This window comes from Cyprinus carpio, chromosome A23, assembly GCF_018340385.1.
Source record: "Cyprinus carpio isolate SPL01 chromosome A23, ASM1834038v1, whole genome shotgun sequence".
NCBI lineage: Eukaryota > Metazoa > Chordata > Actinopteri > Cypriniformes > Cyprinidae > Cyprinus > Cyprinus carpio.
In genome coordinates this window covers 12,546,421-12,557,934 of record NC_056594.1, presented here as the reverse complement: position 1 = coordinate 12,557,934, position 11,514 = coordinate 12,546,421, and the positions used below count along the sequence as shown (strand labels likewise).

The 11,514-nt window shown below is 36.6% G+C and overlaps 1 protein-coding gene across 1 annotated transcript; it reads left to right on the top strand.

Annotated features, from left to right (window-relative positions):
- The first annotated feature begins 1,151 nt into the window (after positions 1-1,151).
- On the top strand, positions 1,152-10,893 carry LOC109072251 (carboxy-terminal domain RNA polymerase II polypeptide A small phosphatase 2-like). Its single transcript, XM_019088512.2, has 7 exons — positions 1,152-1,783; positions 5,988-6,139; positions 6,527-6,628; positions 6,828-6,884; positions 7,480-7,572; positions 7,747-7,932; positions 9,531-10,893. The coding sequence occupies exons 1-7, from the start codon at positions 1,723-1,725 to the stop codon at positions 9,654-9,656; spliced, it is 777 nt and encodes a 258-aa protein (XP_018944057.1). The 5' UTR covers positions 1,152-1,722; the 3' UTR covers positions 9,657-10,893.
- Positions 10,894-11,514: the final 621 nt, after the last annotated feature.

Here is an 11,514-nt window from a genome sequence, read left to right as displayed (position 1 = left end):
ACAGAATAGATCTTTTGAGATTGCAGAGTTGAGGAAAAGAGAGAGAGAAAAAAACATGTTTTGGAGCTCTCCGGCTTATTTTAGTCACATATCTGACATCTGCACAACTTCCACATTTCTAAAACTAGGAATGTAAACAGTGCTACCATTCTTGTTTATGTCTTGGTTTTGTGGTATAGAATTGGTCCCATTTGGGAATAGTCAGGAATAGATTTCCAACATAGGAGTACTGGGCAGTACTCAGACTCATAAAAACTATGCCTGTCGCCCTTTTATCACTTACATTTACCATCCTCTACCTCTGCTCCTATTGAAAGAGAGGGAGAAAAAAGATAGAAATATAGAATGTAGAAAAATAGAATGAAGGAGCAAAGCTTTCATTTCTGTTTGAAAACAAATTAGCAATTGTGCAATTACTCATTAAATCATTCATCATTAAATTAACACCTTGTGCTAGCCATTATACAGGGCCATTAGAGTTGGTCAAAAGCTATTAAGCTTTCATAATTAAGAAATGATGCATATATTTTTCTTCCCACAGTTGATCACTACAATTTAACTGATGCTTTCGCTCACCAACAACGTTTCATATCATGAACTGAAATATTGTTTTCAAAGCAAACAAGTTGTTATCTAAGTGGCATGTTTATTTTTAATAACCTAATTAATTAATCGATTTTAGTGATGTCATACTCCATAACCTCAATTTCATTGATGTTGTTGTCTATTTGTTTTTTTTATCTTGATTAATTAATCGATGTGGAATTAACACTTGCATTAATTTGAGTAATTAAAATACAGCTTTTAGTACTTAATAAATTTTGTTTATTAAATTACCTTTGGCACAGAATCTGCAGGTTACTCAAATTTTGCACTGATAACACAAAGAGATATTTTTAAATTGAGCAATAAATAGCCTTTTAATCCACTTCATCATCAGTTATGATGAGGAGGATCAGCAGGAAAAATAATTAGGCAGGTGTGATGCATTTTTAACTGCAATTTAGATTTAATACGATCGCTTCTGACTACTGATCTGCGACAAAACCAGCACTGGAATGTTTTCGGTGTGGAGTGTGCAGAACAGAAGAATGCTTCAGCTACTCCCACTTCCTGAAGATCCAATCCGAAACGACCAACTGTTTCAAGGCGCCCCTCCGAGTCCGTCCAAAGCAAAACAACACACGGAAAAACATAAAAATAGTCGATTACCGCCTAGTTTCGCGTCTTATCTTCTCAAATTATACACCTGAGCGATCTGGTCGTGTCTTTAAAAAAAATACTTTTCTGAATATAGCCCAGCTACAGGGTTGTTTATCTGTAGTAAGGGGAACTTGAAACCGTCCTTGCCCCATGTCCTCGGTTGTTTTTCTTCTTTCGCCTGGATTCTCCATGTTGTTGGAGAAAAAGTGAGGGCTTTACCTAGACAAGAAGGGGCTATGGATAAATATACAGGCGATGAAGTAAACCGAGACGCGAAGCCTAGAAAATAGCAGATAAGAGAAAACAAAAACAAAGTGTCATGCCCCTCCCATGTGGAAGAGAATAGAAGGCGGGAATAAATAAATATCAAAATATTTTGTCGCCGTAGGTTTGAGATATTTTTGCGCTAACGGAAATTATTCATTTCAAGCCTCGCTAGCTTTTAATGCCACTAAATGCGGGCCGACTGTGTGTCGCTGGAAAAGGTTGGTTGGACGTTAAGGGCTGCGCGTTTGTTAGATGGAAAGTTCTATCATCACTCAAGTGCAGAGAGAGGATTCTCGGTTGTCTTCGAAAACAGGTAGGAAACGCACTGTCACATGCTTACAGCTCTCCCTGCTCTCATATTCTCTGTCGGGCTTTATTTAACGTAACGTTACCGCTGTGCGATTCGAACTGTGACGGTTATTTGTCATATTGAGCCGACTGACGTGACAGTCGCGAGCGGAATTCGTTAAGTTCCGACGGTTTGAACAGCGAAATGTAAATACGCTCTGTTTTGTATATGGCTTAATAAAGAAAACAAAACAATTACGTGTAACTTATTTTATTATGTAAGTTACATGCTTTGCTGTTGCAGTAAGGCATCGCTGAATGTTTACGTAATGTTTTGAAAAGAATTTTAGACGACGTGTTGACAACACTGACATGTTTTTCTCTCTTATTTGGGCTCTTTGATGTATAGTAATAAGGTATGTATTTTATTTATGTATTATTTATTGATCATTCACACAATAGATGCGATTATGATTTTTGGATATTTTTCGAAACATAACCAATCCGACCAATTGAATTCGTGTCGCACGTCGTTTCCTCTTTTGTGGATGTCGTTTCATCGCTCGGTTAATGGATCATTTGAGTGACATGTTGTTTTAATGTTACGCAGCTTGTGTTTCAGAAACATTTACTTTCTGTTTACTCGACTTACGTGCCCTCGGATATCTCACAATCCTACCGCTGTAAAACTACACAAATCGTCGAGCTGAAATGTAGAAAAGCGTCGGCCTAGTGGAGAGCGCAAGGTGCCGCGCTGGAATGCACAACACACCCCTCAGCACACGCCCTCCATCTGCCGCGCGACGCGACGATTACGTTACACGCGTTTAAACCTTAACGGTCGATGAAGGCCTTATCTAGACGTTTAACGGGTAAAGGCCGCGGAAAATTACATTGTAACCATTTTGTAATCCCTTACTTACTACCTGTCGGGCGAGTGTATCTCGCGCAGTTCGTACCAATGTTTATCGTGTGCAGAGCTGTGCGCTTATTATAGATCTGACGCAAACACGATATAAACACCGGTCTTTCTAGCATGACTGTACTTTACTGATTTCAGTTAGGGTATTATTTCAGATGTTTACGATCTCTGGATTAGTGAATTACCAGCAGCCATAATGTTGGGGAAATAGCCGAGCCAAGTCTTGCACAGGTTCCTAGAAGACCCCTTGAACCTGTGTCCAGTGTGACTTTAACAGCAAAGAATCTCTCAAATGATGGTGTTTGGGAGGTGATCAGATGCATTAGTCCAAGTGTAAGATGGTAATATAAAAAGTTTACCGATATAGTTTAAAACATACGTGCCAGTTATCTTCTAAGACATAATCTTTGTATTTATGATGGCTTGAAAATCATTTTTGTATACATTTGTGCAAATATTCAGACCCAGTCTAAAACTATCAAGTGGCGTAACCAAGTAAAAAGCACTGAAATAGTTTCTTTTCAAGTATAATGTGTGTACTCAAATTAAAAAAATATATTCTAAAATATTATTCAGGGTAAAAATAGAATTAATTTTTGAGTCACGAATATCAAAAAGGTGCTTAAAAAGGTCAAAAATATAAAATCTAAAAATACATATAAATATATAGTTTATAATCTTTTTTAACAAACTAAATGCCTATAATTCACACTCGTCAGGGTCTGAAACGGACTCTGTTTTGTGACATGACAACAAAATGGCTTCCTGCTTGTTGTTATGCCACTGACTAGGATTTGTCTGTCAGAAGTCTTTTCAAATATTATTAATATTATTTATAAAAAAATATATAAAATATTTATATGCAAGTACTTTTACCACCATTTATTTTTTTAAATAACTTAATCCTTCTAATAAAAATATTTTCTTATTTTCTATCTTGTTTTTTTTTTTTTTTTAACAGTCTCCAGACAGGTACACTAGGCAATTTGGACCTTAACCTTCACCATACAATATACAAATAATTTTAATTCAGCAACTGAAAATATTATATAAGCCATATTCAAGCCATTTCTGTATAAAATGCATTTCTTAAAATGTTTAATATATTTAATATGTCTGTACAAGTCATGTCATTGACCCCTAAACCAGATACCAAATGCAAAGAAGGTTTGCACTGTTCATGTAAAGTTTTGTTTATCTTTGCTATTGAACCTAAGATTAAACAAGTTTGTTGAATATATTGTATTGATGCCATTCAAATCAAGCAAGGATTCCGTTTTAGAAACTGACAGTTATGTCTTATTTTCTCATTAGCTGAATATCCATCTGTATCCAACTAGGGTTTAGTTTAATGCATATCATAACATCAAAATGCAATCCATGAAGAAAGACAGTAAAACAATGCTTAGTTTAAATATAAAGGTTATCCAATATGGATGTATATGTAGATATCAGGGTGACAGAGACCAAGCAGCATCTGAATGCCTGAAAAATAGCTTCTGTATGTATTGATGATACGATATTTGTAAAACCAATTTGTTTAGAGCAATTCTAAGACACTTTGTGTAGGAAAACATTGCTGCTGTTATATCAGTGTTTTCTGATCTTGTCAGATACATGCAACACGACTGAGACAAACAATAATTTCTCAGTTACTTTGTCCGCTGGTCTAATTACAGATATCAAGAACTTGTTGTTTTCGTAACAGATTCATTGAACTCCAGTTACACACGATCCCTTGAAACTCAAATCCATGCTTGCCGTCTAATTTGCCTCGGAGATCTCGATTATTAAGGAAAATAGATGACAATTCACTGAGGATGAAATTAGCAGTTTTCTCTTATTCAGCAGTTAAACTGTTTTTCGGTAGATTGATTAAGAACACACACACAATCTCATTTGATTAGATCTGAAGTGTGATAGCTAGAAACCCTGACCACTTAAAAGCTTGTAGCAGAACCTTTGACGGACCTTAACAAAATACTCTAAATGCTTTGCAGTATCGCTCCATCCTCATGTGAAAAATGCTTTCAAAACAGTGCATTTGAATTCATGGATACATTTTCCTTGTACTCCATTTCCTGAGTCCTTTTGTTAAGCAGGGCGTTATCAGCGAGTGTACAGATGGGCAAATACAGCACAGAGTAAATGATGACGAGGAGGCCATTTTCTCTCATCCTCCCTCTGCTGTACATGCTGCTCGTATGTTACATAAGATGATTCCTATGGCTACATAAGCCCCAATAGGGAACGAGAGGGGGAAAGGTGCCTGGGATCGGCCCCCTGCTCATCGTCATGGTCAATTCCTTAAGCTGTTAAAAAAAACATTACTAGTACTGAAGTTACATCACCATAACAATAAAAAACAGATTCTAATCATTGCATGGTGTACTTTCATGTTGCAAGAGATTTTATAATAGCCATTTTTCATTCTTGGGAATCTCAACAGGCATGTCTGAACAAAATCATGTTTCCCTTACATGCAAATACAAATATTTCCAAGCAAAAGTATGCCTGAAGACTCAAGCTTTTTATTCGTCACATACATGATTATAAAGAGCATATATAAAAAAAAGCCCCCTAAATATGCAAGGAGCCCCTCCGTAATGCACAACAAAGCTCACTACAGACAGATGTCGTGTGTTACTAAACATCTCTTATTTCTGTAGCTATGAGTTATTTTTGTGGCGTATGCACTTCTAGGGCTTGTTTCTGCCAGACTCTCCTGTGATGAAATGGCAGGAGCGGTCTGTGAGTGTGTTAGTGTGTGTGTGTGTGTATGTTTTGCTCCGAAGGTACAGCTGAAATGTGTGGGCTTTCCCGCCCTCTGAGATTATATAACATATACCAGCCACGGCCAGAAGTCTCATTTAAAACAGATTTTGTGTTTCTGTGCAACGTGTGCCATCTCTGGAGAGGGGTGGCTGAGCGTTTGGTGGTTTTGATGTTGATAGGAGCAGCGTTTATTGACGAAAACATACATTTCATTCCAGTGCTCTGAATTATTTATTTAAAAGCTCTGTCAAGCTTCGGTGGTGCATTTGATGCAAATGTATCTAGCTGATTGGCAAATGTGAATTTAGTTTTTGTTTGCCATCTATTAGAGACTAAAGTGGGTCATTGAAAATATTTATTAATATTTGCTCTGAGTGGGGTTTAACAGTAGCTTTTAGTGGGATTCAAGTGGGATTGTTTATAAACCACACAACATGAGGCTTTTTAATGCTATGTTTATGCAATGCAATTATCAGCGGGAGTAATATGCAAATTATGCATTTGAAAAAATTGTTTTATTGTGTTCAAACAGATCAGGTGAATAAAAGCTCACCTCAGAAACCTGGGAGTAGGAATATCTTCAAAAAGCTCATCTGTTGCCTTCGAGCTCAAGATGCCCAACTGCCAACATCACCTACCCATGATGCCTTGCTAGCCCCTGAGGACAATGGGACAATTGCCAAAGTATTATAGTAACCATTAATCAACACTTTGTCACTTTTTTTGTTCCAGTTTGTTATTTTGGATCATTAAAAACACAGAACAAAAAAGGAAAGAAACATTTTAAGGATTAATTAGAAATAGCTGCCAATCCTTAAATGATGTCATTTTGCAAAAAAACAAAAACAAACTCTGTACATTGTCAAATTGTATATTGTATACATATATGTGGGTAGATAAATAGAAAATATTCCATATAAAATGTGTGAATTATAATCTGGATGTGTAAAATTTAATGTACAGTTCAGACAATAAAGGGGCTATACAATGTATTTTTTCAGTCAATCTTTTTTTTTTTGTTGGTGTGATGAAAAAATAATAAAATATTGATCTGTTACATATTATCTGTAGGTACCAGGAGAGTGTCTGCTGCCAGCAGTGACCTCTCAGGACCAGGGGAAGATCTGTGTGGTCATAGATCTGGATGAAACACTGGTGCATAGCTCATTTAAGGTACATTCAGTTTATCAAACACTGACTGGTAAAGTAAATTTGACATTTTAAGGAGCTTCATACTGTTTCACTTTAAGAATAGATCCATGAAATAATCTGTAAAAGAATTATTGTATTTGCATTTAAACAACAGAGTTAACAACAGTTGCACACTGACTCCACCAGTGTTTTTAACTGTATCCACATTGTGTTTTTGTAGCCAATTAGCAATGCCGATTTCATTGTGCCTGTGGAGATTGAGGGGACCACACACCAGGTGAGATCTGATCAATGTTTGTGTATGTGAGAAACGGCAGTAATCTCCTGCCAGTGCGTACTGACTCGAATTGTGCAGGACTTGTTTGTGCCTGAGGAAAGAGTGGAGAGGTTGTTCTGTATTCAAAAGTGAATGATGATCACCATCTGCTGGACTGATGTGAGAACAACACTTACGTTAGTGGAGGAGGATTTTGACGTCGTGTACAATCACAAGAGACTATTTTCCCATTGATTCTTTTGTTTTACTCACAAAACTGTGGTAAACACCACAGCTAGAATATAATTTTTTATAGTTTTTAAAATTATGAGATTGAACTTTATGTTCTCTGTAATTTTTCACAGAAACTCTGCATTTGGCCTCTGCCTGGTTCAAGTAATCCAGGATAGGTTAGTTCCCACTAGTACGGCCTATTCTTGATTACTTGTTTCAGGAGGAGGCTATGAGCGACAGCACTAGATGGACCTGCAGAACATGATTTATTTTATTTACAGAATTTTAAAATTGACTACTTGCTACTCTGATAACACTGCATTTGAATGGTGAATTAACAACATTTATCTCATAAACAACAACAAACCTGTCTGTGTTTTAGGTGTATGTGTTGAAGAGGCCATATGTGGATGAGTTTCTTCAGAGGATGGGAGAACTGTTTGAATGTGTTCTGTTCACTGCCAGCCTTGCTAAGGTATTCAGACATTTATCACCTTTCATTAAGAGCTCTAGGAAATAGAAATCCCTCACTAGTGCTGGTCAGTTAGTGTTATAGAGTTATGCTCTTCTAGCGTTAGATTTATTTTCTTCTCCAGTATCAAAGTTTCCTTAACCCATCCCTCCTTCTCCCCCTTCATGGCTGTGATAGTATGCAGACCCCGTGACTGACCTGCTGGATCAGTGTGGCGTGTTCCGCACACGGCTCTTCCGTGAATCTTGTGTCTTCTATCAAGGCTGCTATGTTAAAGACCTGAGTCGCCTCGGCCGTGAGCTCCACAAAACCCTGATCCTGGACAACTCCCCTGCCTCCTACATCTTCCACCCTGAGAATGCTGTGGGTTTCACTGTCCTGCTGCTATTTAGCTTTTTTGTTAAAGCCTGCCTTCTAGATTCTACCTCTTGCTATTTAACAATTTAACAATCAATTAAATTAATACTTTATTCAGCAAGGATGCATTTAACTGATAAAAAAAAAAAAGACAGCAAAGACAATGTTACAAAAGATTTTTGCAAAAAAGAACAGTAGTTTACTTTTGAACGGTAGTTGTATGTATTATTATATCTATCATATAGTCACAAATATGTGACCCTGGACCACAAAGTGTCAATAAGTGTCAATTTTCTGAAATTGAGATTTATACATCATCTGAAAGCTTAATAAATAAGATTTCCATTGATGTATGGTTTATTAGGATCGGACAATATTTGGCCAAGATACAACTATTTGAAAATCTGAAAGTCAGGGTGCAAAAAAAATCAAAATACTGAGAAAATCGCCTTTGAAGTTGTCCAAATGATTTCTTAACATTGCATATTACTAATAAAAAAGTAAGTTTTGATATTTATGGTAGGAAATTTACAAAATATTTTTATGGAACATGATCTTTACTTAATATCCTAATGATTTTTGGCATAAAATAAAATTTTATAATTTTGACCCATACAATGTTTTTTTGGCTATGGCTAAAAATATACCCCAGCAACTTAAGACTGGTTTTGTGGTCCAGGGTCACATATATATTCTATTCTATTTACTGTATAAATATATATCAAATATTATGTGCATATTAACAAATGTTTAAAAGCTGAACAAATGTTGGACCCAACTGTATATGTAAAAAATGATTGATGTACCACCATCTAAAATGATCTTCATGCTTTTAAAATACATAAACCCAGTAGATTCAAATAATACCAAAATGATTATATTACTTTAAAGGTGGGGTACGTGATTTCTGGTAGCCAATGTTGATATTTCAAATCACCGAAACAAATACGCCCCTACCCCAAAAGGGTCTCGCCCCTATTTTGATAGCTCCGCCCCACAAATACGTACGCAACCCAGACAACGATTATGACTGTATTATCATCTGCTGTATTAAACATATCATCTTATTTTTAGGACACACTTTGGGAGCTGACGCTTAAAACAAACAGTGGAGGAGGTTTAGACGCGCCAGGCTTATAGGTGTGGAAATGAATGTGTCTTTATCATAGCTGAAGGGAACGACACTACGATTGCAGATGAACAAACAAGCGAACATGACACCTGAGCATATTCAAGCAAAAGCCAGCATATATTAGTTCTGTGAAACAAAGCAAAACCAATGTTACTCACCTGTCGAGAAGTAACGGAGCAACCTCGGCGTCCGATCGCACCCCTTCCCGCTCCTTGAGTTCTCTTCAGCGCTGGAAAGCATATCCGAAATTTACACTGGTCCTACTTCTCGATTTATCTGATAATATCCATCCTGTGTACTAAGTGCTCTCTCGTCGCCATCATGAGTAGACACACCCCTTATTGCTGATTGGCTACAAGTTTGTTTTGGTACTCGGCCCGACTCAGTTTTCTAAAGCGTTTTTGAAAAAATACCTCCCCCTCCTTTAAGCCTGTAAAGTAGTGATGTATAATAACCTCTGTGCCTTTAACAGGTTCCTGTGCTCTCCTGGTTTGATGATTCAGAGGACACTGAACTGCTTCACCTCATCCCAGTATTTGAAGAGCTAAGTCAGGCTGAAGATGTCTACAGCAGACTCGAACAACTCAGGGGTCCGTAATCCCTACACCACCAGACCAGGGCAAACCTCCATGTTGTGTAGCACTGACTGCCAATCACACGCGAGCGGCTCATATGACAGGAGACTCCGCCTTCTGACCTGAAAACAAACACGGAAGCTCATAATTCTGCTCAGCACAAAGTATATGCGGTTCTGCTACATGGTTTGAGGACCTTGAGCAGTTAGCAATGATAAATATTGTGGTCAGATGCCAACTTTGTCTCCGTCATTGAGCTTGCCTTTTGCAATAACAATTACAGATTTTATATTCCTTTTTTACTTTTCTATTTTTTGCTCATAGCATTTTTTCTTTTTTTTTACATTTACAATGACATGTTTTGGGAGATTTAAACAGGTCATCAATAATCCACAACAATGAAGCTGAAGTCACTGTATTATGTTAAAACATAAAGCACGATAAGCTTTCAGGCCAGTCTCTCTATGCAAAGTCCTACCTGAACTCAGCCTCACACTTTTTCAGTCTTCAACATTCATAATCATACTTTAAAGGAAAACTAGTGTTTCTTGTGTATTCCAGATTAGAGCGGAAAAGCTACAGGAATACACATCGTCTTATCCAGCATGCTATGCATACTTTTTCCATAAATGCAAATGTGACACCAAGCACCCATTCATCCTTGTTTCTGATAAGTCTTATTACTTTAGACAAGGCCTTGTTTAAACTGCAGTTTTTTACTGTTGCTGAGCTGCATTAACATGGTATTATGTAAAATCCCTGTTTTTAACACTGTTGTGTGTGAATTACAACTTCATGCTTATCTGGACACTTCCTGTATTCATCTTAAAGTGGCCTTATGTCTGCTTCATGTGTACTTGAAGGGGTTTTATGATACGTGAGGAGCAGAATTAACACCACAGAATGAACCAAAGAGATTTATCTTGTTCTGTAATTGTCTTTCTCTCTGCTGTATTTATGCAGACAATTATTTGTGCTGTCATCTATGTGTATATTTGGTTGAACCTGAATTGAACTTGAATTGTCTTTGTATGATACCGTCTGTCGACGCAGACCACAAACTTCATCTTATATTATTTGACCATGATCATGTTTTTATAAGTTGTTTTTACTGTAGCACAAATACTCATGATTTTTATAAACAGCAAAATATTGGAAAGAGCAGATTATTGTCTTTGGTTAAAAAACTGCCCGGATAAAATCTGTTGTTATTTTTGACTTTTGTATTTGCAACAATAAATTTTTTTCTGTGGAACATTATGTAAATGTAAATGAGTCACTGTAATGTATTATTAATAATAATAACCTTATACATAGCTGCACAGAATTCAAATAGCATGTAAATAGCATTCAAATTCAAGACACATGCACTTTTGAATGATGAAACATCAGAAAACAAGCATTCAGATTCTTTGACCTAAAATGATACTCATTTTGAAATAGTCTGATCCCAAAAAAGGATGTATCATTTTTTTTTCAGACACGTTAAATTGTTTCTATCATCTGAAAAGTAACTTGTTCTGACCACTAGGGGCACCAGAATCCATCTCAGTATATATGAAGACACATGTATGTCATTTTCTGTAATAAATACACCATAGGAACATACTTAAAAAGGTTTTATTGGGTTGCATGAGTGATGGCGATTGCTTAGAAAGGAGATTATGAAAACACATTTATGGCTTTTGCAGGACAGAGTGAAAACAAAAATCAGATAGCACCGTATATAAACATTTTACAGATATATTAACAACTTCATCATAAATTCTGTTGTAAACATACCAAACTAATATAAAATATTCCTGACAATTACAACAAGGTAAATAACAAAGGTTATAACGGCAGGCAAATTCGGGAACTACGATAGTAACACAAACTACG